The sequence below is a fragment of the Rhinoraja longicauda genome, chromosome 21 (assembly GCF_053455715.1).
Source record: "Rhinoraja longicauda isolate Sanriku21f chromosome 21, sRhiLon1.1, whole genome shotgun sequence".
In the NCBI taxonomy this organism is placed as follows: Eukaryota; Metazoa; Chordata; class Chondrichthyes; order Rajiformes; family Arhynchobatidae; genus Rhinoraja; species Rhinoraja longicauda.
Genome location: NC_135973.1, coordinates 13,663,348 through 13,689,232, shown reverse-complemented (window position 1 = coordinate 13,689,232; position 25,885 = coordinate 13,663,348). Strand labels below are relative to the sequence as shown.

The 25,885-nt window shown below is 44.2% G+C and overlaps 1 protein-coding gene across 1 annotated transcript; it reads right to left on the bottom strand.

Annotated features, from left to right (window-relative positions):
- Positions 1 to 1,159: 1,159 nt before the first annotated feature.
- LOC144604251 (epithelial sodium channel subunit beta-like) lies at positions 1,160 to 24,872 on the bottom strand. The gene is made up of 12 exons (XM_078418484.1): positions 24,553 to 24,872; positions 23,159 to 23,432; positions 22,503 to 22,693; positions 21,785 to 21,888; positions 20,492 to 20,655; positions 19,604 to 19,702; positions 18,636 to 18,753; positions 9,326 to 9,404; positions 7,267 to 7,324; positions 3,213 to 3,271; positions 1,749 to 1,824; positions 1,160 to 1,513 (listed from the first exon to the last, which is right to left on the bottom strand). Exons 1-12 carry the CDS (start codon positions 24,861 to 24,863, stop codon positions 1,160 to 1,162), a joined length of 1,887 nt encoding a protein of 628 aa, XP_078274610.1. The 5' UTR covers positions 24,864 to 24,872.
- Positions 24,873 to 25,885: the final 1,013 nt, after the last annotated feature.

Below are 25,885 nucleotides of genomic sequence, written 5' to 3'. Positions count from 1 at the left end.
TGCCTTCATTGGTTGGGACATTGCGTTTAAAAGTCAGGAAGTAATGATGCAGGTTTATTGTACTTTGCGAGTCTACATTTGGTGTATTGCGTGGAATTCTGGGTTCATCATTACCAGGTGTGGAGGCTTTGGAAAAGGTGCAGAGGAGGTTTACCAAAATGATGCCTTGAGATTAGAGTTTTTCAGATTTGGATTGCTGGAGGTTGAAGGGAGGCTTGATATAAGTATAATAAAATTATAAGGTGTATTGATGGGGTAGGCAGTCTGTTACAAGGCAGATAGCTGTCTGAAAGAGTGGAGAAGGGGTGGGGCACAAGAAACCAAGTGACAGGTAGACACAGATGAGGAAGGGTTGATTAGCAGATGAATCGTCTCTCTCCCACCTGACTCATCTGCCAACCAATGCCCCCCTCACCTGTATCCACCTCTCACTTGAAAGCTCTTGCATTAGTCCTTTTCCCTCACCTCTGTCTACCACCTAACTCCCCTACACTCCATGTCTGAAGAAGGGTCCCAATCTTAAACGTCATCTGTCCATTTCCCACCATAGATGCTGCCTGACCCATGAGTTTCTCCAGCAGTTTATTTTTCACTCGAGATGCCAGCATCTGCCAGTCTTGTATCTCCATGTCACACATTTATTTCTATCTTTCAAAGAAAACATTTTCAAAAAATAAATATATTTTTATTTCTTAGCGCAAGTAATTTCATTGAAACCCATATTTTAGAACATTAGCCCCGATGCTTAGTTTCTCATAGTTTTATGTGTACCTGTGACTAACTATTATAATCTCAGCAGTACCTGTCCATGGCACAGTTGTGTTTGAGTTGGACCTCAATGCAATGGACTATCTGCTTTGGTATTAGGGTGCTGATTTGTGAGTGTGTACCCTGGGCAAATCAGTTGTTGTGTTTCCTACAATAGATGAATAAATACCTTTCCTTCTGAAGAGATTTAAAGCATCTTGAGATTGCGAAAGATGCAAATTATGTTCTTAACTGATGCAGCTGGTATGACTGTCTCCAGACACAGCTCTATTAAGCCATCCCGGTTCAAGCAAGTGTTTCTGCCCCCCAGCCCCCCCCCCCCACAGCCCTCCATTTGAAATCCATTGCAAACGTCCATGGAACGTGGGTCAACCACGAGGTCACTAGAGGCTCAGTCCAAAGCGTTGACATGATGGTTGATTGCATAGACACGGAGAGAGTCGTACTGTGGAGGGGGTGTACCTGGCACAGCCTGGGCACATGGCCTTTCGATGGGGCCTTCTTCTTGCTCCGGCTGGAACCCATCGTTCACGTTCTCCTCGACCACCTGGCTCACGGTTGGCGGCGGCTGGGAAATGTGTGCCCGTGCTCGGCGGGACCGACGCTCCGAACACCACTTCACCCCCTTGATGGCCGTGATCCACAGGCAGTCGATGATGATCTCCACCAGCTCAATGATGCACAGGACCGAGCCGCCCATCCAGAACCCAAACTGTCCGCCCAGATTGGAAGGAAGCCAGTCGATCTGGAAGAGGAGAAGCGTCTTCTTAGATTGCAAATCCACACATGGACCCTACCCACCCAATGAAGTTCCTTTCACAATCTCTGAACCATCTTCCCTCTCATGGATTCTACCCCATAAATATCCTTCAAAGTCTTGGTTCTGCACCCCCTATGTGTGACATATAGTCTATAACCTCATCATTACAGGTAGAATGAACATTAAATAGCATGATATATACTGTACTATGCAAACCTACCGTCAAAGCTGGGTCCTCTTGTATTGTCCTGAAATTAATCTCTTGGAAATACAGGTTTAATGTCAGGATGCTTGGTCTGTAAGAAAAAAATGAGGATCATGGTTAAATGTTCTTTCTGATAGTTTTATTGCCATGTTCAAACTGCCTTGTGCATGTGTCAATGTTTGTTGTCGATCTCCTTGTCCAGCATGCCTTTGCAATATTCCCCTAATGTAAGTTCAATCAAACACCATCTTGTTCCGAACTCTTCTCCTGGGAGAAACAGCTTCTCCTCATTGACCTTCCCAACGGTCAAGAGAGTGAAAAGTGTTTACTTTTCATATGTACCAACAACGGAACAATGAAATTTGTATTTGAGACAACACAACAGGCCTGTGAACACAATATACGTAGATAATGTAGAATCAGCAATAAATCAATCAATTAATAACCCCAATAGTTTAGGTTGGTATAGTTTAGAGATCCAGCATGGACATAGGCCCTTTAACCCACCAAGTCTGCACTGACCATGATCACCTGTACACTCGATCTATCCTAAGCACTTGGGGCAATTTACAGGAGCCAATTAACCTACAAACCTACACATCTTTGGAGTGTGTTAGGAGATTGGAGCACCCAGAGAAAACCCACATGATCACAGAGAGAACATACAAACTCCATGCATACAGCACCCATAGTCAAGATCGAACCCGGGTCTCTGGCGCTGTAAAGCAGTAACTCTACTGCTGTGCCACCATGCCGCCCTAGACTAGTCCAATAAGTATGGCACCAACTTAAACCCCTTAGTGCCATACTATGGAGCCATTTTGTAATAAGCAGAACAGGTGAGGACTCTGTTGATTATGTCATAATTGTAAACATCTCATTTAGGTCATCCCTCCACCTTCAATGCTTATGCTTTCTCAGCCGTCAATTTTCTTTCTGATAATACTCCAATTAAACACCATGGGGCAGTTGTCACATGAGAAGTGCTCCCCTAATTTGTGACATTGAGAGGTGAGTTGGATGCTGCAATCCTCCAATGTGCCTCTTGAAACTGAGACAGGGATCAACAGAGAGTACTGAGCATTGTAAGGATCAAAGTTTCCTCCAACTTTCAGTTTAGTTTTAGTTTAGAGGGACAGCGGAGAAACAGCCCAGCGAGTCCACTCTGATCCCTGCACACTCGCACTATCCTACACACTAGGGACAATTCACAATCTTTACCAAAGCCAATAAACCTACAAACCTGTACATCTTTGGAGTGTGGGATGAAACTGGAGCACACGCAGAAAACCCACGTGGTCACAGGGAGAACGTACAGACTCCGCACCGACGGCATCCCGAGTCAGAATCAAGCCCGGGTCTCTGGCGCTGTAAGACAGCAACTCTCCCGCTGTGCTACTGTACGTCCCATCAAGGAATAAAACCTTCTCTGATTGTTTCAGAAAAGAGACTTTTATTTTCAGCCAACCATAAACTCACCTATTTGCGGAAACAGTTGAGAAATCCCTCTCGTAAGATAAGATGGAGTAAATCCAATTCTGAAATTCAGATTGAGAAATAAACTCAGACACAGTTATTGTAGGTTTTTCAGAATAAATCTTACATATTTTGTTGTGGCATTGAAGGACGTCATTTTGGTTCATTGCGTCCACAACGACTCTACAGACGGGCTTACACTAAGGGGTGTTGGAGAATTGGAGAGAAACTTGGATCTTGTTGACTTGGGAGCACCTTGACTCGTGCATGCCTGGAATCCTTGTGCATTCCTGGAACAGAGTGGTCGAATTTATCATAGAATTCGGCTGTGACTTCTGTGTCAGGACTGGGGTGAGGTTCAAACCTTTGGAATTAAGAATCAGAGGACCCGGGTTTAAGATGAGGGGGAAGATTTAATAGGAACCCGAGGGGCAATTTTATTTTACACAAAGGGCGCATGGAACGAGCTGCCAGATGTGTTAGTTGAGGCAACATTAAAGCTGCCAGATGTGTTAGTTGAGGCTGGTACATGGATAGGTTTAGAAGGATATGGGCCAAATGCAGGTTGGATTAGTGTAGACAATAGACAATAGACAATAGGTGCAGGAGTAGGCCATTCAGCCCTTCGAGCCAGCACCGCCATTCAATGCGATCATGGCTGATCACTCTCAATCAGTACCCCGTTCCTGCCTTCTCCCCATACCCCCTCACTCCGCTATCCTTAAGAGCTCTATCCAGCTCTCTCTTGAAAGCATCCAACGAACTGGCCTCCACTGCCTTCTGAGGCAGAGAATTCCACACCTTCACCACTCTCTGACTGAAAAACTTCTTCCTCATCTCCGTTCTAAATGGCCTACCCCTTATTCTTAAACTGTGGCCCCTTGTTCTGGACTCCCCCAACATTGGTAACATGTTTCCTGCCTCTAATGTGTCCAATCCCCTAATTATCTTATATGTTTCAATAAGATCCCCCCTCATCCTTCTAAATTCCAGTGTATACAAGCCTAATTGCTTCAGCCTTTCAACATACGACAGTCCCGCCATTCCGGGAATCAACCTAGTGAACCTACGCTGCACGCCCTCAATAGCAAGAATATCCTTCCTCAAATTTGGAGACCAAAACTGCACACAGTACTCCAGGTGCGGTCTCACCAGGGCCCGGTACAACTGTAGAAGGACCTCTTTGCTCCTATACTCAACTCCTCTTGTTACGACCAACATTCCATTGGCTTTCTTCACTGCCTGCTGTACCTGCATGCTTCCTTTCAGTGACCGATGCACTAGGACACCCAGATCTCGTTGAACATCCCCTCTTCCTAACTTGACACCATTCAGATAATAATCTGCCCTTCTATTCTTACTTCCAAAGTGAATAACCTCACACTTATCTACATTAAACTGCATCTGCCATGTATCCGCCCACTCACACAACCTGTCCAAGTCACCCTGCAGCCTTATTGCATCTTCCTCACAATTCACACTACCCCCCAGCTTAGTATCATCTGCAAATTTGCTAATGGTACTTTTAATCCCTTCATCTAAGTCATCCCAGCACCGAACCTTGCGGTACCCCACTGGTCACTGCCTGCCATTCCGAAAGGGACCCATTTATCCCCACTCTTTGCTTTGTAGATGGGGCATGTTTGTTGACATGGGCAAGTTGAGCCGAGGGCCTGTTTCAACACTGTATGATAGGATGATTCTATGACTCTAAATCAGCAGTGTTGTCCTGGGAGACTTTTGAGCTTTGGCAAACCTCCAACCATCGAACCAGCTCTGCAACTGTATAATCCCAACACCCCCAAACCTTCAACCCCCCACCCTCACCTTTATTGCTACTTCCAACCTGTTGCTCTCAGCAGTCCATGTAACTACAACCCTGCCTTCCAATCTCACTAGTCCTAGCTTGAGGCTTTTATTGCCCCCACCACCTTGTTCTCCATCTCCTTTAACCATAGGTCAACGCAGGCCAGTGGCACATAATGCCACCTTGGGAAAGAAGGACTGGTGAACCCATCCTATCTGTGAAAATACCAAACCCTCGGATGCTTGTAACTTAGTCACAATTGAATTTTCATGTCATGGAACAATGATCAAAACAACCTCAACTCATGATGTCCACGACATTCTAGTGTTCCCTAATACAGGCAATTTTGCTGCAGCAAGATAGTTGCGTTCCTCAGAAACATTGTGTTTTAAAAACAATGGAGAAAAGGCAGCTAGGGCTAGAGTGTTTTAATCTCACATCAACAATGTTATTTTTCCTGCAGAATATTTTAAAATAAAGGTTTTTTAACAGCAACAATTACATATTTTTTGTTAAAAGAAGCTAAAAATACTAACTCGGTGGGTCACTTTCATTTACATTTTAGTCAAGACCTAACACTGTGCTTTTATTGTAAACCAGCTGACCTGCTGAGTTACCCCAGCACTTTGTGTCTTTTTTCTTAAACCAGCATATGCAATTCCTTGTTTCTACATTCTAAAAATACTAAAGGTTGTGTGTTACATTGTTTTGATTGGGGATAATTGCACTAATGTCCAGAGAAGCAATTGCTTATCTATTTCAATGGCCATCCTATGGTGAAACTAGTAGCTCTTAAGATCTCATTGGAGACCTTTAAACTATCTTTAATCAGACTTTACCTTGAATTAAATGATATACCCTTTATCCTATATCCGTATACTGTGGATGGCTTGATTGCATAGTCTTTTCATTGACTGGCTAGCACACAGCAAAAAAGCTTTTCACTGTACCGAGGTACATGTGACAATAGTAAACTAAACTAAATTAACCAATAATGTTTCTATGGTAACGGTAATTATTTTCCACCTAGACACTTTTGACACTTTTTTTTCTGCTTGTCAATTTCCAAAGTATCTCTAGTCCCTGATTCAAATTGTGTTATATCCATTTCGGAAGCTGTAACACGAATAGTGTTCCCTAATTCATCAGTCATGTTATATCATTAGTCTTATGGAAATACCCGTAAAGTATTGCACTGGAATTCCTTGGCTCTGTATTGTAACAGTGTTACAGCCAGCCAGTGTTTCTGCAGAGTTGAGGTGACTGGGTAAACCTCCTACCAATTAACCTTGATGACTGAGTTACTTTAAGGGACTGATAATGATTTTATGTACATAATCTTTTACTCACTGCATTCTTATCTGAAAAAATTAACCTGCTTTTAATGGGAAACATTGCTGTACTTTCTGCTTCCTCTGACCTTCGGAAAATGTTTTTTCTCTGTGAATTGACGCTGCTGATCAAGAGACTGCTTGGGGTCAGGTTCCACCTTCAATCCAATGCTGATAACTTTACGTTAGGGAAGGGAAGGAAATCTAGGGACATGTTCAAACTTGGGTTTGATCCTGACCTCTGGTGCTGTCTGCGTGGAGTTTGTTCGTTCTCCCTGTGACCGCGTGGGTTTGCCCCGGGTGCTCTGGTTTCCTCCCACATCTCAAAGGTGTGCAGGTTTGTAGGTTAATTGGCCTCTGTAAATTCCCCCTAGTGTGTAGGGAGCGGCTGAGAGAGTGGGATAACAGAACTAGTGTGAACAGGTGATCGATGGTCGGTGTGGACTCGGTGGGCCGAAGGGCCTGTTTCTGTGCTGTATCTCTAAAGTCTAAAGCTATGGCCCAATGCTTTCTTCCTCATATGTTTGCAGGCATAAGTAGTTTCCCTGTGTAAAGGGGCATCTTCTACTCAGCTCTTCTGACTTAATGGTAATTTTATACGAACATAAGGAATCTTGCCTACTTCACGTGAAATTGCCGAGTTAAGAAGAAGTCCACAAAACCGCTCAGTGTTCAGCCACCACTCTGGAAATCTTTCCCTAGTGAGCAATGTTAATGTAGACTGTGAGTTATGTGACACATTCCCCCTGACCAGCCAATTAACTCCAATGCATCTCCAGAGTGGGCAGTGGTTCCCCAGTTGTATCAGCCAGGGCAGCCAGCAGGGGAATGAATTGTGGACACTCTGTTACTTAGTACTGGTACAAACTAAGGCAATGGGGAAGTTACTCTTTAAGATGGAGTAAATACTTGGGCCTACCTCTGCGGATTCCGATGGCCAATCTGCCATAGAGATGGTCAGTCTATACTGGGTCTCACTGTAGGGAAAGAAGTTGTGAGTTGGTTTACTTCAAAGACCATCACCGACTTCAGCTACTCTCTTACGCTTTTCATCTTAGTCATTCCTCCCGGGTGCACAAGATACAGAAGATGCCGGAATTTGGAGCAAAATACAAATTGCTGGAGGAATACTGATGAAATGTCTCAATCCAAAATCTTCAACAAATTCTTTCCCACTACTGCTGCTGCTCAACCCACAGGCTTCCACCAACAGTTTGTTTGTTGTCTGTTGTCTATCTGCCCTCTGTGGCTCATTCATATTCCTTTTATCGCCTTACAATCTCTCCTCTCCTTCATTTTCGCTATTTTTATTCCACCTCTCTCACTCTCTCCACCTCTCCCTGTGCACCTCTAAGTCTCTCCCCCTTTCTTTCTCTCTCATTCTCCATATCTCTCTCCACTCCTCTCTTTCTCTCGAGCCATTTCTCCTCTTTCAATTTCTCCCATCTCTTTCAACATTCCTCCATCCAATTACTTTCCCTTCCCTAATTTGCTCCTCTCTCCCTTTTAAAAAAAAACCTTTGATGTAATTTGACCCAATTCCTCATCCACTTTTTTTTAATTGTCCTCTACAAACTTAAGTAAACATCCTCAAAATACATTGGTGTCAGAACCTTTCTTCACATTGAACCTCTACTTTTTATCCTCTAGTATTCACCCTCCATTGCCTTGGTGTCATCTGTTGCCTTAATGATTTAATGCTTGGCCCCACATTACCTCCCTCTTCAGTGCCTCCCCTGCAAGGCATCAACTTCCAATCCTTCACCTAGCATTGCCTCATCCTTCTTTGCTTTATCTTTCACTGTATTTCATTTTATAATCTCACACTCTTAAACTTCACCTTCCATCGATTCATACTCCATTTAATACTTTATCATTCCATACTTAAGATCCCACTACATCTCCAATGTTTCACCTTCTACTGCCTTACATTATTCATTCACTCTGCATCATCTCACCATCAGTTGCCCAATCTCCCCTACCTTCATTGCCCCACATTCTATAAATTCACCGTCCCTTGCATCACCCCTCAGTTGGCTTATCCCCTTCATTGTCCTCTTTCAATAGCCTAGGACTATTTATTGCCCAGGTTCCTCTCCATCCTTTGCTTTACTTTCCATTGCCAGAATCCTTAATTGTCTTAACTTGTTATTGCCTCTCCCTCCAGAGCACCTAAACCTACGTTGTCTCATCCCTACAACAACTAGATCTGAATATTGCATATACAGCACTGCCTCACCCTCCATTGACTTAAACCTACTTTGTCTAGTCCCTAACACGATTAGGTCTACATATTGCTCAGCCCCCTTCATTTCCTTGCCCCTCCATTTCCTTGCCCTCTTCCACCCTCCTCCTGCTACTGTGCCTCCACCATGATGCCAGCATACATTGGCCTCTCTTTCCAGTGTAATGGTACTGAGGCTAACTGTTGTACCTATGCTGCCACCTGGCTGAGATCAGCTAGCATAGACTATGGGTGGAATCTGAAAGCTTGATAATATATATGACTTGGTTGCAGTGGTACACACACTGCCTTGAGATCTGGGGTGATCACAACACAAGTTACTTATAACAGTTATTGTTAATTAAATCAATCCCAATGTGCATGTGTAACACAGTTCCCTTGGACCCTTAGACGTGCAGAGGGAAGGAGGAACGTATTGGTCTCCAACTCTGACATCCCATCTGCTTGCTCCATTCACGTGACGCACTTTAACTCTATCACGCGTTCCCCTGCTGAAAGAGTCCAATGGGCACATTGAGCAGATGACCTCTTGGTGGATGACCATGGTGACCATCTTGCCCTGTCCACCCCATCAAGCATTGCCATGGGATAGGGTAACAGTTCACATGCAATGTGACCAGTGACTGGACTGGGCTTCAGCAATGATGACCAAAGCTTTGGAGTGGGGTGTGATGTGGTCTAGTATGGAATCTAGGCCCAAATGGCCTTTCTGGACAGTATTGACAGTACTCACTTGCAGGGTTGCTTGCAGATCTTCAAGCATTTGGAATTCTCCACTTCCATCTGCTCCCTCAGTTTGTAATAACAGTAACCTGGTGACATAACAGAATGGAAGATGAAATCAATGGCATTCACCCCCAACTCAGTAACCAGTGCCACCAACTAGAATCCAATTTGCCTTACACCATAGTGTTTTGCCTTTTTATCTATTTTTGCTTTTATGTGTGTGTATATATGTGTGTGTATGTGTCTGTCTATCTATCTAGGTATCTATGTATCTATGAAACCAGAGTAAACAGTGTGTTTTTCCTTTCCATTCTAAGCAATAATTGTAATCCTAATCTCTTCCTTGTCCAGCGCAGATAATCTTCATTTACACACTGTAAGGACATTAGAATCTGATTTTAAATATCCTCTAGATTCAATGATAGGACCCTATAGGTTTAATACACTGTCAGGACTCAGTTATGTGACTGTGTCAATTAAATGCACTCTCTATATTCCGTTACAGGATTCTTTAGGCTTAATATACAGTTTTTCAGGCCTCTATTCTGAGTGCTTTATGTTCGCTTTCCCTTTCTTTTGGCTTAAAAATGAGTTTATTTGCAAAGTCAAGTAAAAAGTTAAATTCAAATATCATGCCCTTTGTCCAGGGTGCACTCCAGTCCCTGAGGCACCACAAGTCCAGGAAGGCCTTTCTTAGCTCCTTTCTCAGAGTCACTTGAGCAGGAATGTCACCTCCAGCGAAAGCGGGCTGTGGTCTTGGACGGTCGACAGCCACTGCCTGGGAATGATCCAGGAGCACGCTGATGAGATGTTCTCTAACTCTCTGGCCCCCCTTCCTCATGCACTCTGCTTGCACCTGCTCTGGGTAACCAGAGATCAGGAGTGTGGGGGCAAACTGCAAGGAGTATTGAAATTGGGGCTGAAACCTTCATGTTCCATAAATCCATGGGACATGGATTGTCAATGCAGTAGAAGTGTTCCCAATGTTGGGGGAGTCCAGAACAAGGGGCCACAGTTTAAGAATAAGGGGTAGGCCATTTAGAACTGAGATGAGGAAAAACTTTTTCAGTCAGAGAGTTGTGAATATGTGGAATTCTCTGCCTCAGAAGGCAGTGGAGGCCAATTCTCTGAATGCATTCAAGAGAGAGCTAGATAGAGCTCTTAAGGATAGCGGAGTCAGGGGGTATGGGGAGAAGGCAGGAATGGGGTACTGATTGAGAATGATCAGCCATGATCACATTGAATGGCGGTGCTGGCTCGAAGGGCCGAATGGCCTACTCCTGCACCTATTGTCTAAGTGACTGGTGACCTGGGTGTCCACGAACCAGCTACTAACGTGTCAGAGACACAAGGAACTTCAGATGCTGCAATCTTGAGCAAATTGCATAGTGCTGGAGTACAGTGAGTCAGGCAGCATCTGTGGAGGAAATGGACCACAGATTGACGATCTACCTCTAGGTCCACAATATAAAGTGGGAGGGACACCAACACAAACTCCCCCTTGTGGCCAAATGGCAGAGCAGACTGCCATGGATGACAGACCAGAGCCGGGAAGAGAGGTGGAGCAACCCATACAGGAATCCCTTCCATGGGGGATAGGATATTTCTTGGGGATGTCTCGCTCTGTGGGATCTGTTCCTGGTTTTCAGGGCCTGGATCCAATGTACCCAGTGGAAATCATCTCTGTGGGGCTCATCCCACACTCTTAATTCCCCTATGAAGCCCAGATTGATAGGGCTGCAGGAAATGTCAACAACTGGTCTTTTAGTGACATGTGGCATGTATCTCCACCATATGGCCCATTCCCAAAGCTGGCCACCCAGGCTGCCAGTGTCGGGGAGCTTGATGCTGTGCCACTGTTTGGTCACTTTGGCATCAAGATTCCGAAGAATCTCATTGCAAGACGAAGCACTGAGTCTCTGCTTCTCTATTGAGAACCCAAATAGAGATTAAGATAAGGAGAGCGAGGCATTGGATGGGGAGAGGCAAATTCTGACTGGAGGTACCCATGTCCGTCCCAGACTGAGCAAATGTCCCGGTAAAAGGCCATCAACATGCTCAGAGAAGTACAGTTATCATTTGCCAATGGGAGCTATGTCATCCAGAAGGCTGACTCCAGCAGGAAAAATATATGTAGTTGCTACGTGCCACCTGGAAGATGCTCTATCTGCGAATGTCCCTGTAGGGTTTGAAACAAGGAGTTGCAAACTTGGTACATACACGTATTAGTGACTTAGACTGCCCAGCTCAGCTGGGGAGACTTAGATTTGCAACAGAGACTTAGTGCAGTGTAGTGCCACCCCATGCAATGAATTTCTTCTGAATCTTGGTGCTAAAGTGACCAACTAGTGGCACAACATTGGGCCTCCCGGTCAGTTTATGACCAGCGCTCAGTCCCTGCAGCAAAGCAATTGGAACCGTCCTACTCAGCATCCTAACAGTGGTGACATGCCTCAAAACCTCCTGAACGATTACCAGCCAAGCTTGCTTGGCAAAGTACAGAATGACTTGCAGAGAGAGTATGGTGCATCAGAAGCCCAGAACATTTCTCCAAGGACCCTGCTGCAACCGCAAAACTATGTAACCTCTTTGGGTACATCCTCTGTAACCCTGAGGAACACATTTTTGGTCGAAGCCACACAAGCAGCTGGGCAATTTAATACAATCTTTTCATTCTGAAATGGGACCTTGTAAAGATAAGAGGTTCTCGTGATTCTGTTACAGGAGCTTGTCAGGTTTGTTAAGGTTCAGTGTGTGGGCATGTGTGTCAAGGTTCAGTGTGTGGGTCAGGTATGTTAAGGTTAAGTGCGTGGGTGATAGATGAGATTAAGTGGGGAGAGGGGGAAATGAAACAAGGTGATGGGGCAGAGGAGAGGGTGGGAAAAGGGGAGGAGGGTTGAGAGAAACTTTGAATGAAGTAGCCACAATCCTTTAAAAAAAGGCATGCCTGGTGTAATCCACTCTCTACAATGTTCCTACTGGTTTAATCCAGCTGGAGTAATCCATGATGGATATTTATCGATTTATCAGAGTATCAGCAATCCCTGATGGGTCCCTACCAAAAGCTATATTCTGCGCACTTGTATTTTCTCTTCTAGACTATAGAGTATAGACTATACTCTAATATAGTCCAATGCCAGCTGGAGTATAGCTGGAATGTACATGTGTAGTATCATCTGATTTGATTGGAGAGCAAGCACACAGTTTTTCCACTGTATCTTGGTAATACATGACCATAATAAACCCATGTCAATGCACAATGCGCGATGGATGGCTGTTAATGTAATTCACGACGGGCATTGTCAAGTTCGGGCGCTCTCTACACTCTACAACATGCACTGGAGACATAATGATTAATACCACCACTATAATTCGTACCCAGAGCCTATCAATTGAATACACTCCTTTAATCGTCAAAGGAGCACATGTACCAGGCAACATGAGTGGAGGGAACTGGCAGACGACATTTCGGGTGGGACTCTTCTTTAGACTGATGGAGTAGGGGATCTGAAGAAGGGCCCAAAACGAAACGCCAACACTCCATTCCCTCCACAGATGCGGTCTGAGTTGTTGAGTTCCTCCAACCTTTTTTTACTCAAGATTCCAGCATCCGTGGGTCTCCGGGTATGGAACCTTTCATCGTGGAACACGGCAACATTTCATGCGTTCTTTGCAACCCGTTTTGGAAATCTGTGTTTAATACTGTACATTGTCGACATTGTGTGACCAGTCCTCAGTTTACTCCGCTCTGCACAATCCGACACAGGTCGCCACCAATTTAATTCTCCACTCCCCTATACCCGTGATGAAACGCCATGGGTTAAAGTAATTCTGCAAATCGTGAGGGCTAATTGTCAATTTTATCCAAAATCATTGACTATTGTGGAGGGTAACACCCCCTCCCTCTCTCTCTCCCCCCTTCCCTCCTTGATCTTACCAATTAAGAGTATTCTGCTAACCTGGTCAGTTCAATACTCCCTCAGTCCGAGATGGAATCTTGTCAAGTTAATGCTCTCTCCGCACCCTACTGAAAGCTTGTCAATAGGCTCATTATAATCGTAGACACCACTCAATCATCCCAGTACATTCTCTGCAACCGTGATGGGACTCTGTCAATACAAGGCACTGGGTAGTGGTAACCCGTCAGTGATCTATCTACACGTGATGAGACCCTGTTAACTGATCACACTCTGTACAATCCGCCACCGAACCCTGTGAATTCACTACGCTTCCTACAGTTTATTTCAGCTCCCTGAGAATGTAATGCACCCTCGACCATCCCAGATCGGTAATTGTTAATGTAACGTACTATCGCAATCCTTCCAATGTAGTACACGGCCCACTATCCGTGACGGGACAGTGCCGTTTTATCAGCTCCTCACGTTCCCCAATGGGACCCAGCTGACTGTGGACAGTCAGCAAAATCCGTCAGCAGACAGTCAGCGGAGATGTAGAACCAAGGAACTGCAGATGCTGGTTAATACACAAAAGGACATAAAGTGCTGGAGTAACTCAGCAGGTCACACTGAAGAAGGATCTGAAGAAGGGTCTTGACCAGAAATGGCACCTATCCATGTTCTCCCGAGATGCTGCCTGACCTCCTGAGTTACTCCAGAACTTTGTGTCTTTAGACTTTGGAGGTGCACCGCGGAAATTTTGGACCAAATTTTGTTTGTGATGGAATACAGCCATTTAAAACACTCCCTGTAATCGGTGATGATGTAGTGTTAACTAAACATACGCACAGTACGTGATGTATCCCCCTCAATCTATCGCATTCTGCAATGCCCGTTGGCACGTAAGATGCTCTCACTATGAGACACATCAGACTGCAGATGCTGGGAACTCGAGCAAAAACACAAACTGCGAGAGGAACCATCATCTGCGGGCGAGCACCAGAAGGAGGTTCTGAAGAAGGGTCCGGGTTCCGAACCCGAAAGATCGTCTGTCCATTTCCCTCCACAGATGCTACCTGACCAAGTTAGTATGCGCGCTATCATGCGAAACCCAGCCTTTGAGTCAGAGTGATACAGCGTGGAAACAGACCCTTCGGCCCAGCTTGCCAACACCGGCCAACATGTCCTAGCTACACTAGTCCCACCGCCTGCGTTTGGCCCAAACGCCCCTAACTATTCAATACACTTCCTACAAATCACGACGATCCTCTCAAATTAATACTCACTGTATTAAACATACTCGATGCTCAAACTCATACTCAAATTACAGGTGCTCCTCGGCTTACGATGCTTCGACTTGCGATATTTCCACTTTGCGATGGTGCGGACGGCAGCGACCCGCAGCTCGCTTCCGCCCACATGATCGCGTGTATTGAATGTATTTTGACTTACGATATTTTCGGTTTCCGATGGGTTTCTCGGAACGGAGCCCCATCGTAAGCTGAGGAGCACCTGTACTCAATATATTCAACTCAAAGTCATACTCAAGCTCAAATTAAGACTCGTTCACAGCCTCTTTGGACGCCTGCGGGGCGGCGCCCTGTCTATTTGATACTTTACCCGCAATCCCCGATGAACACCTCTCAGCAAAATGCAATCTTTACAATTCGGGACATCTGGCAATGAAACACGCCTGACACTCTCGACACCATACTCACCACAGTGATTGCAAGGCCAGTGTTAACTGGATGCACCACTGTGATGTTTGATGGAACTCTATGGATTTGCTCACTCTTTGTCACTGTTAATCCATCAATTTAATCCCCACATTATAATACCTGTTGGTATTACCCTGATGGACCCTGTTAATAGAAACATAGAAATATAGAAAATAGGTGCAGGAGTCGGCCCTTCGAGACAGCACCGCCATTCAATATGATCATGGCTGATCATCCAAAATCAGCACCCCGTTCCTGCTTTCTCTCCATGTCCCTTGATTCAGTTAGACCCAAGAGCTAAATCTCACTCTCTCTTGAAAATGTAGTGTAGTCTCTACAAACCGCGATGTGTCCGTGTAAATGTAATATTGTGTTCATTATATATTGTATTGTGTTCACGGCAGCGGACAGGAGAGCTCTTCAGTGGGTCGTCTGCAGAGTGCAGAGGGTCATTGGGATACAGCTGCCAGCCCTGGAGGACATCCACAACGCACGCTGCCTCAGGAAAGCCACCAGCATCTACAAGGACTCCACACACCCATGCCACCGTCTGTTTGAACTACTTCCACCTGGCAGACGTTACAAGGCCTTCTACGCCCGCACCTCCAGACTAAGAAACAGCTTTATTCCTAGAGCTATAGCTGCTCTGAATCAGACCTGCTGAGAGCCCCCCATGATTTGTCTCTGCCCCCATGGTCATTTGGCACAACTGACCCCTGCATGAACCTATTTGCATTTTACCTTGTTTCTTTTTATTTCTCCCCTCTTTTTGTTGTTTTTTGTTTTCGCCGTGTTTTATTTATTTTATAGCATCGATATGGAAGTGGCATTCTTAATCTCATTGTACTTGTACAATGACAATAAATATATAGTGTATTGTATTGTATTGTATTCCGACAAGGCACCCTGCCGATTTAGAGTCATATAGCATGGAAACAGGCCCTTCGGCCCAACTTGCCTATTCTGACCAAGATATTCCATCTACACCTGCCCACGTTTGGCCCATATCCTTATAAACTGTCGCTATCCATGTACCTGTCTAAATGTCTTTTAAATATCCTCTGTTTCTTGATTCCCCTACTCTGGGTAAAATACTCTGTGCATCTATTTCCCTCGTGACCTTTCTATTTCCCTCGTGATCTTATACAACTCTATACGATCACATCTCATCCTGCTGTGCTCCAAGAAATAAAGTCATAGCCTGCCAACCTCTCCCTGTAGTCCAGGCCCTCAAGCCCTGGCAACATTTGCTGTAGATGCTACGATCCCATAGAGACCTGTCAAGTTAATGTATTGGTTTGAAATCATGATGAGACCCTGTTCATTTACTGCGTTATGCACATTCTATAATGAGGCCGTGTCAATGTATCGAACAGGCTATTATCCCCGCGAGTTTACCACAATACTCTCTCTAGAATGAGTGATGGCAACCTGCCAATTCGATGTTTTAAAGCAGAATCCTGTCAATTTAGTACACACACAATAACCTTAAGCTGTCAAATGAATACGCCATCTGTAATCAATATTTACGGTCAATTTAATAATTGTCTCTCTATAATCCATTATGCAACCCTGTCAAATAAATTATCACTTCCCTATTGGAAATGTAATAATTAATAGTTCAGCATTTTCAGTGACGGGACTCAGTCAAATCGAACATAAAACCATTGACGGAATTGTGGACACAGCCCAGACCATCACACAAACCTACCTCCCTTTCATTGACTCCATTCATACCTCACACTGCCCCGGCAAGACCAGCAGCATTATCAAGGACGAGCCGCACCTTGGCCACTCCCTCTTCTCCCCTCTCCCATCAGGCAAAAGGTATAGAAGTGTGAAAACGCACACCGCTAGAATCAGGGACCGTTTCTTCCCAGCTGTTATCAAGCAACTGAATCATCCCACCACAACCAGAGAGCAGTGCTGAACTACCATCTACCTCATCGGAGACCCTCGGACTATCCTTGATTGGACTTTGCTGGCTTTACCCATTCCTTCTCTCCAGAGATGCTGCCTGTCCTGCTGAGTTACTCCAGCATTTTGTTGTCATTCATTATGTTCATTGCTTATCTGTGTTGGCCTCAACTCCTATTCTGTGCCCTGTCATCCCCAGTGCCCTGATCTTTCAAATATTTATCTCTCTCCACAGGGGCTTTATCTGTTCAATACACTGTCAATAACTCAAATGTTATCTTGTCCCTGTATACCAAATCTACTATCTGTAGTCCGATCTTGTCAGCTGAATAAACTCTCTTGAACACTTAATCGGACCTTGTCTTAATACAATCTCTATTATCCACGACAGCTGGTTGTCCATTTAATAAACAGCAGGGCCTTTAATGGCACCATGTCTTAAATCCATGATGGAGCTTTGTTAGTTTACTACACTCTCTAAAATCCTGCTGGTTTCTTGTTCGTTTAACACAATCTCTATTACTTGTGACGGAATTGGTGAGTTACGTAAACTCTCTATAATCTATAACGACTTCTCAGTTTAGTAAACACCCCTACACCCATGATGAATCCCAATTAGTTTACTACACCCTTTCCATAGTTTGTGATAGGACTCTTTCAATTCAAGGCACTCTTTTTAATCAGTGGTGGATCATTGCAGATAATCTACAATGGGATCTAACTTATTTAATACACTGCCTATAAACTGTGAAGTAATCATGAGTTTAATCAGCTCCCAATATTCTCTAAGAGGGAGTTCTCTTTAATCCGCGATGAGGGCCTGTCAGTTTAATATAGTCTCTATAATCGCAGAAGGAGCCATCAGTTTAAAACACTGTTGATGTATGTGATGGGATCCAGCCTGTTTGGTAGACTTTATAGTTGCAATGGATTCCTGCCAGGTTAAAGTACTTTCTAAAATTCTCAATGGATCCATATCAGTTTGATACACTTCTAATAATCTGAAAGGGGATCTTGCCATTTTACTACATTCACCACAGCTTGTATTGGATCTTGTCAATTTGATACACTTTCTATAATTGGAGGACAATATCCTACCCTGTCAGTTTTAATACACTCCAATAAATGTGATGGAACCGTGCCAGATTAATGTGGTGTCACCATTGACATGATCCTGACAGCTTAACATAGTCTCGGTATTGTGTGTAAAAAAAACAGAGTCAGGTTAGTACACATTACAATCATGTTAATCATCAATGTAACACAATCTCTAATCCATTCTGGAACTCAGCCAGTTAAATAAATGCTCTATAATTCACAACGGTATATTCTCAGTTGAATAAACATTCCTAACTGTGTTCAGTAGGGATCATCTTAATATTCTCTCTCTATAAATTGTGATGGAACTCAATTTAATCCACTCGTTGTAATCCTTGATGGGTCCATAGAACACAGAACAGGAGCAGACCCTTTCAGTCCACATTGTCTGTGTTGAACATGGTGTCAATTAAACTAATCTCCTTTGCTGTATGTGATCCACATCTCTCCATTCCCGACATCCCCTATGTCAATCATAGATTCTGTAACTGGCTCTTTGAAGTTTAATATACCGTATTGATTCTATTATGTGACTATTTATGTCTCACATACACCCCAGCTCTGACAGGTCTCCACATTCCATAACATGACATAGTGTACTTAGTACATGCTCTGGATTCAGTAATAGTTTGTCAGTATACGCTACAGATACTGTGATGAGACTTGTCAAAGTAAGGCACTGATTTACCCCAACTTGGATTGTCCTGCTGGTTACAGTAATGTGTTCCCTCTGGTAGAGGGTAATTTTGATGCCCACATCCACAATTCTGCACCATCTGATCCTGGAAACAGGAACGCAGACAGGTCTGGGAATAGAATAGAGGTGAAACATTAGATACATAGGAATGCTGTGGTTTATTTCCCCAGAGTATTCTGCAAGTACATTTCCTGCAATTTACTGTTCTTGCAACAATGGCACATTACTCTAATCCCAATGGATTAAGTCCATCTCCATCCATTGCTGTTGTACAGAAACCCAGTGGACCTACTTTCTTCCCTTCCATTCCAATTGTATGGCATTCCAGTGGTCCAAACCTCTTACAAAATCCCACTTGTTGTACCCCTGCCCCCAAAGTGTGCACTGTTTAAGAACTAAACTTGGTTTATTCCTGAAGCTGCATCTTCAGGGTGAAATTGGACAAGATGGGAAAATAAGAACTTGTTTTATTACAAGGAAGTTGCTAGGACTCAAGACCCTGATCTATAGGGAGAGGTTGAGCAGGCTTGGACTATATTCCTTGGAGCACAGGAGGATGAGGGTTGATCTTATACAGGTGTACAAAATCATGAGTGGAATAGATCGGGTAGAAGCACAGAGTCTCTTGCCCAGAGTAGGGGGATCGGCAATCAGAGGATGTAGGTTTAAGGTGAGGGTTGAAAGATTTAATAGGAACCTATTAAAGCAGTAACCTTTTCACACAAATGGTGGTGGGTGTATGGAACAAGCTGCCGGAAGAGGTAATTGAGGCAAGTACTATCGCTAAGTTTAAGAAAGATTTCAACATGGTTAGGACTGGGTTACAGGGATATGGGCCAAACGCAGGCAGATGGGACTAGTGTAGATGGGACATGTTGGTCGGTGTGGGCATGTTTGGCTGAATGGCCTGTTTCCACACTGCATGGCTCTATGACTCTGTGACTAAGTGGCTGACATACCTGCATGGTGTAGGTGGTATTGAAAAGAGATTTGACATTGACATCCGAACCATCAAATGTGCAGCAGGAGTACGAACCACCCAGACGCACTATTTCGTCCTGGGGAGAGACAGAACACACAAAAGGAGCTAAGAAAGAAAGGCATTCAGTTACATAACACTCCAAATGGCTTTAGGGCCAATTAAGTTCTTGTAATGAAGACATTGGCTGCCAGTTGAAAAGCAGGAATGGAGCAATGACTACTAAAATTGTTATTATTATTTTTAGGGTTAAATATTTGCCGGTTCTGGGATTGGAATTCTATTTCTAAACAATAGCACCAATGAAGTAGTGAGGTTTCAATGTCTAGAAGGTGGTATTTTAAATAATAAAGCCCTTGGCAATGCACCTGATGTTTTAGCCCAAAATAAGTGCTCCAATCTCTGGATGCAAGATCCATTCATGTTTGGTGCAAGGAGTAATGGCTGGAGTGGAGGGTAGTGGAGCCCAGTGTCAGACAATGGTGAGTTGACACAAAAAGCTGGAGTAACTCAGCCAGTCAGGCAGTATAGAATAGGTGGCATTCTTCAGTCCTGACAAGGATCTCAACCCGAAAACAGTACCCATTCCTTTTCTCCAGAGATGCTGCCTGACCCGTTGAGTTACTCCAGCTTTTTGTGTCTATTTTGTTTAAACCAGCACCTGCAATTCCTTCCTACACAACAGTGAGTTGACCATCGTTGGCTGAATCAACAATGCGATGAAAACAGAGGGTGCGAGAATTGTGGCAAGGCTCATCTCTCCTTCCCACCACACTGTTTCAGGTATTATTCCAGCTCCCTGTAATGAAAGGCCGTTCCCTCTAACCCCAAACTCTTCAAGTCACCCATTGCCAGGAGCCCTACCTACCACATATATTCCAATGGATGTCTCTGCCCCAGCCCTGGCATAAAGGCCCAGGTCCTGCAGGAATGGATAGGTGTTCGGCTGGTGAAGCATGAACCTGGCGCCAGCTGCAAAGGGCAGGAAGGGGTTGTAATCATCTTGAGCGATATCCAGCACAATCTTCAGGCCTACGCAGAAAAGGAACAGCAATGTTTTATTTTCTCTTGTGCCTTTTTTCCCCCCATCCCTAACTACTGTTACATGATTTTCAGATCTCCAGTATTAAAGCTATTTTACTTTTTATACCTGAAGATGGTGTAAGAAGGTGGCATAGATGGGGTAGGTGGAAATGTCAAATACTAGAGGGCATTGGTTTAATATGAAAGGGGGAAATTTTAAAGGAGATTTGAGAAACAATTGTTCTAGGCGGAGAGTGGTACGTAGCTGGAAGGTACTGCTAGGGGCAGTGGTAGAAACCATAGAATAGCAAAAGTGATGAGACTGAATGTGATGAAACTATGTTATAGCAATAGTGATGGGACTATGTCACTTCAGAGAGCATTACAAATTTGATATTAGTGATGTGGAGTTAGAATCGGATCTGGTAAGGGTGGTTGAGTTTTCTTGAATCTAATATGGCATTTGAAGGAATGGGGAAGATAAATTCAAAGAGAGAAATGGAGATAGGGAGAAGTAGGGAGAAAGAAAAAGAAAGAGGCAGGTGATTCAAGGGGTGGAGATTGGGTGGAGAAGGTTTAGGTTCAGGTTTATTATTCTCATGTGTGCTGATGTACAACAAGCTTTCATTATGCACGCTATTCGATCCAATTAGATAATGCTATACATAATACAATCAAGCCAAACTCAAGTATAATAGGTGGAGCAAAGGGAAAAATATAGAGTGCACAATTTAGTTCTCAGCATTGTGGTGCACCAGTTCCAGAGCCAAAGTCCAATGTCTGCAATGGGGTAGAGATGAATCAGACAGTACCGTAGCTTACGGAAGGATCATTCAGAAGCCTAATAACAAAGGGGAGGAAGCTGATCCTTAGAGAGGTAGGTGGAAAGAGAGAGAGAGGTGGAACAGGCAGATAGAAAGGACAACAGAGATGGTGAAAAAAGGGCAAATGAATAAATTCACAAACACGCAAAACAGACTAAATGCTTCTGAATTGGTATTTATTCCAAGATTGGCCATAAAGAGCACTTGGCGTTGTTACCAATGAATTGATTTGTTTTGCTCTTGCAAGGAATGCACAATCTCAGTGAGAAACAAGTATAATGGGCTAGGAAAATAATACAAAATCCAGACTGTACCGAACTCTGCTCCAGGATTGGATGACATCAGTATATGGCCATCAGAACCCCAGTTAAAGATGTAACAGTTCCCATACATTGGATGCATCAACTGGGTGAAGTTACTGAAAAACAAAGGAATGGAGGGAAGCTATTTATGTTTTTGCATTTAACCCCTTTCCAATCTATTGTTCTCGACCATTGCGGTGTTTAATTCCTCTCGAACCCCACAAAAAACCCCATAAGACATAGCAACAGGAGTAGGCTAGTCTAACCATCAGGAACGTGAATGTTCAAAGTAATGGATGAATCTCCGATCAAGCTAGCTGCTTCATCTGGTTAGCATCCAACTTCTTAAATGTTGCTCAGCCACATTCATTCAGGTTAATAGAAAGTGTAGCAGCACTATTTTGGTCTGTAGATGGAGAAAAGTCTTTGTGGTGTCAGGAGGCGCGTCACTCATGACAGGACACCCAGCTTCTGATGTTCCCTTGCATGGTTCATATGGCTAAGCCCAAGTGAAGTTCTAGCTGAAGGTCTTGTATCTTTTTTCTGGAATTGTAATCCCAAAAGTAGAACGATTCAAATTCAGCATTTGGAACACCCCGCGCCTTCTCTCTCTCCTTTCCTCAATGGATTGCGTGAATAAGATCTCCTGCAGTCTTGGGCATTAAACCATTTACTATCAGGTGCCCTGTTCCAGTTAAGGGAGGGGTGAAGAGGAAATCACATAACTTACTCAAGATTGCAAGGCTGCCCACCAAACAGACAGGCAAGGATGAAATCTTCAGCCTGCTCGCCCATCGCCTGCCGTTCTGACCGGGATGTTTTTGACAGGATGGTCATGTAGTGTAGGTAGTACCACTCATTCATCACCTCCAGCACTGAGCTGAAGTTTCTGTACATACAGCTCGACCTATTCTCGTTGCACTAGGGGAAATGAGAAACACAGCATCACTCACTCTACATGCTGTGTACCAGTCACTGTGTGAACTGTGCACTCGTATTGCACATACACTGTACACAAACTGCTCATATAGTCCACACACTCACATGGATACATCACTGCAGAAATTTTACTCACCAAATCAACCCTAAAACTATCTGAAACACTGCAAACGCACATGAATATACACGCATGCATATGCTCACACATGCAAGTACACATGCTCACATGCACACACACATAAAAGATGCATGCACCCAAATGCATGTAACACATGCACACACAAGCACATACATAAATAAACACACACAGGCAAGCAATGATGCATGCACACTCATTCAGCCACATGCAGTTAGGCACACAAACGTACACATGCACATACACAAACATGCACTCACACGCATGCATACGCATGCCCGCATGCACACACATGCATTGCCTTTGCTCACCAGTTGCATTGCCAGCCTGTAGCTCACTATCCACGTCCTGTCACTTGTTGTTGACTGGGTCTGATTTGGACCTGACCCCAGGACATGTAGAATAATCTCCTCTCCTCGGTCGTTGGTCTCGATGATAACCAGTGATGCCACTGGGCTCCAGCTTGTCTCCAATAAGGGCAGCTCACCGGGAACAGTTCCATTCTGACTATAAATGGAAATACGCTCCAGTGCAAGTTTGGTAAACCGATCCAGATGATGTAGCAACTGCTTCGTCCTTGTGTACCTGAAACAAGGATCAGACCGCAGCTAGATCAACAACCAGCTTACTCTATTCTTTGTGTAGGAAGGAACCGCAGATGCTGGTTTATACCAAAGATAGACACAAAATGCTGGAGTAACTCTGCGGGACAGGCACCATCTCTGGAGAGGAATGGGTGACAACCCGAAACATCACCCATTCTTTCTCTCCAGAGATGCTGCCTACTCCGCTGAGTTACTCCAGCATTTTGTGTCTATCATACTGTATTCTTTCACAGCTTGCTGCACATTTCCCTACCAAAGACAGTGACCCTGGCTGTGGGGAAGCATGCACTTCTTCCAGCTTATCAGTTAGCAGTGAGTTCAACTCATCAATCTTGTTTAGGAAGGAACTGCTGATGCTGGTTTATACCGAGGATAGACACAAAGTGCTGGAGTAACTCAGCAGGTCGGGCAGCAACTCTGGTGAAATATGGGAAGGAACTGCAGATGCTGGATCTGAAGAAGTCTGAAGAAGGGTTCTGATCCGAAATGTCACTTGCTGAGTTACTCCAACACTTTGCGTTTTACTCAAAGAGTCTAGCACCTGCAGTTCATTGTGTTTCCACAACAGAGTTAAGATAACTTGCAAAAAATGAGAATTTGGTTATACATTCACTCTGACTTGTTACGGAGCTGTTTAAAAGGGCAATTCAGACAGATTCAACAGTATCTTTTAAAACAAAATAGTATTAACATTTGAAAAGAAGAAATTTGCTGGGCTATGGTGGAAAAGTAGGAGTATGAGCAGTACGAGTAGGAATAATACTCCCAAGCTCCAAAAACAGGAACGGGGTACTGGTGTTAGATGATCAGTCATGATCATATTGAATGCCGGTGCTGGCTCAAAGGGCAAAATGGCCTAGTCCTGCACCTATTTTTCTATGTTTCTATGTTTCTAATGAGGCAGTACAAACAAATAAACATTTTACACTTGATCACAAAGAGTGAAACTTGAACTGGCCCGCACTACATCCACACGCTTTGGTCATGGATTTCCAACACCCTGCATGTGGGGGAGGATTGGCTGAATTTCACCCCTTGCCCTGCTTTGCCAATCATAGCAGGAGCCCCTTGGATGAAATATTCCAACTGCACATCTTTACCTGAACGGGTTGGAGTTGCAGATGCTGACAGCAGGGAAATCCATCGCCTTGAAGCCAGTCCGTAGGCTGACCTTGACCTCCCAGGCCAGGTATCTCTGGATCAGGATTCCCCACTGCCAACACACCAGACCTGTGAAGGCCAAAGTAAGCACGAACCACACAGCCCGCTTCTTGGGACCCTCAGTCACAATTCGTTTTGGTCCATGCGTGTTGGTGTTCTCACAGTACCAGACCAGGAGTTCGGTGTAAGTGTAGCCCGGTCCATTCTGCAGTCGGTGAAGTGCACGGTTGAAATATTGTCTCACCTTCATTCTGCTGAACATAATAATAAATTGTGAAAGCACGCAAACAGTAACTGCAGCAACTCTGGCCAACAAAGAGGAATCTTCCCCAATAGGCTGGCTCATCGGTCACTTGCATTTGTACCTGTTAACATTCTTTCCGCTGGGTTAGCTAGCCATGGTTTAAGACAATTCAACATCGAATACAAACTATTACTCAAGTGTAATGGTTCAATTAAATCCTATTGTACCACAACCCTGTCTATTCCCAATAGACCAATATCAAGTCCAAACAAATTCTCTTCCACACATACCCTACACATATGTCTCAAACACAAATTGTTCCCACCTCCAACCAATAACGCAGTATATATATAAAAAATAATTGCACTAATCCACTTTCAGAGCCTTCCATTTACCCCAATCCTGGGAGCCCTGGATGAATGATAAACTATTTATTTTACACATCCTGGAGGCCCATTTCCATCCTAACTAATCCAAAATGCTGATCTCTCCCTCTGAGTCTGTATCAATCCCAAACTAAGCCCTGGCTCACTTGTGTAAAAGCTTTAATTAAACCCACTGCCCACTCTCTCTTCCTGAAACCTAATTTTCTTTGCACTGTTCCTTCCCCTTCCCCTTGATACTGATCACCCCCAAATCATTTCCACAGCCTCGTTTGCCCTGTGATTGCCTCTCGGAGCAATTCTGAAATATTCTCTATAAATTAATGAACCTCTTTCCTTGTGCTGTGCCAGACAAGGTGTTTGCAGTCCGTTGCTGGGGCTAAAGAGTGTTATTCATTGGACAATGATCCAAGGTGGCGCCCATTGCAATCGTTCCACTCTTTTAAATCTTTACTCCGACACCAGCATTTCTTACCTTAACTTGGACTTTACTGGATTTTATCCAGGGAATATTCACGTTATTCCCTTTATCATGTATCTACACACTGTGAACGGCTCGATTGTAATCATGTATTGTCTTTCCGCTGACTGGTTAGCACGCAACAAAAGCTTTTCACTGTACCTCAGGACAGGTGACAATAAACT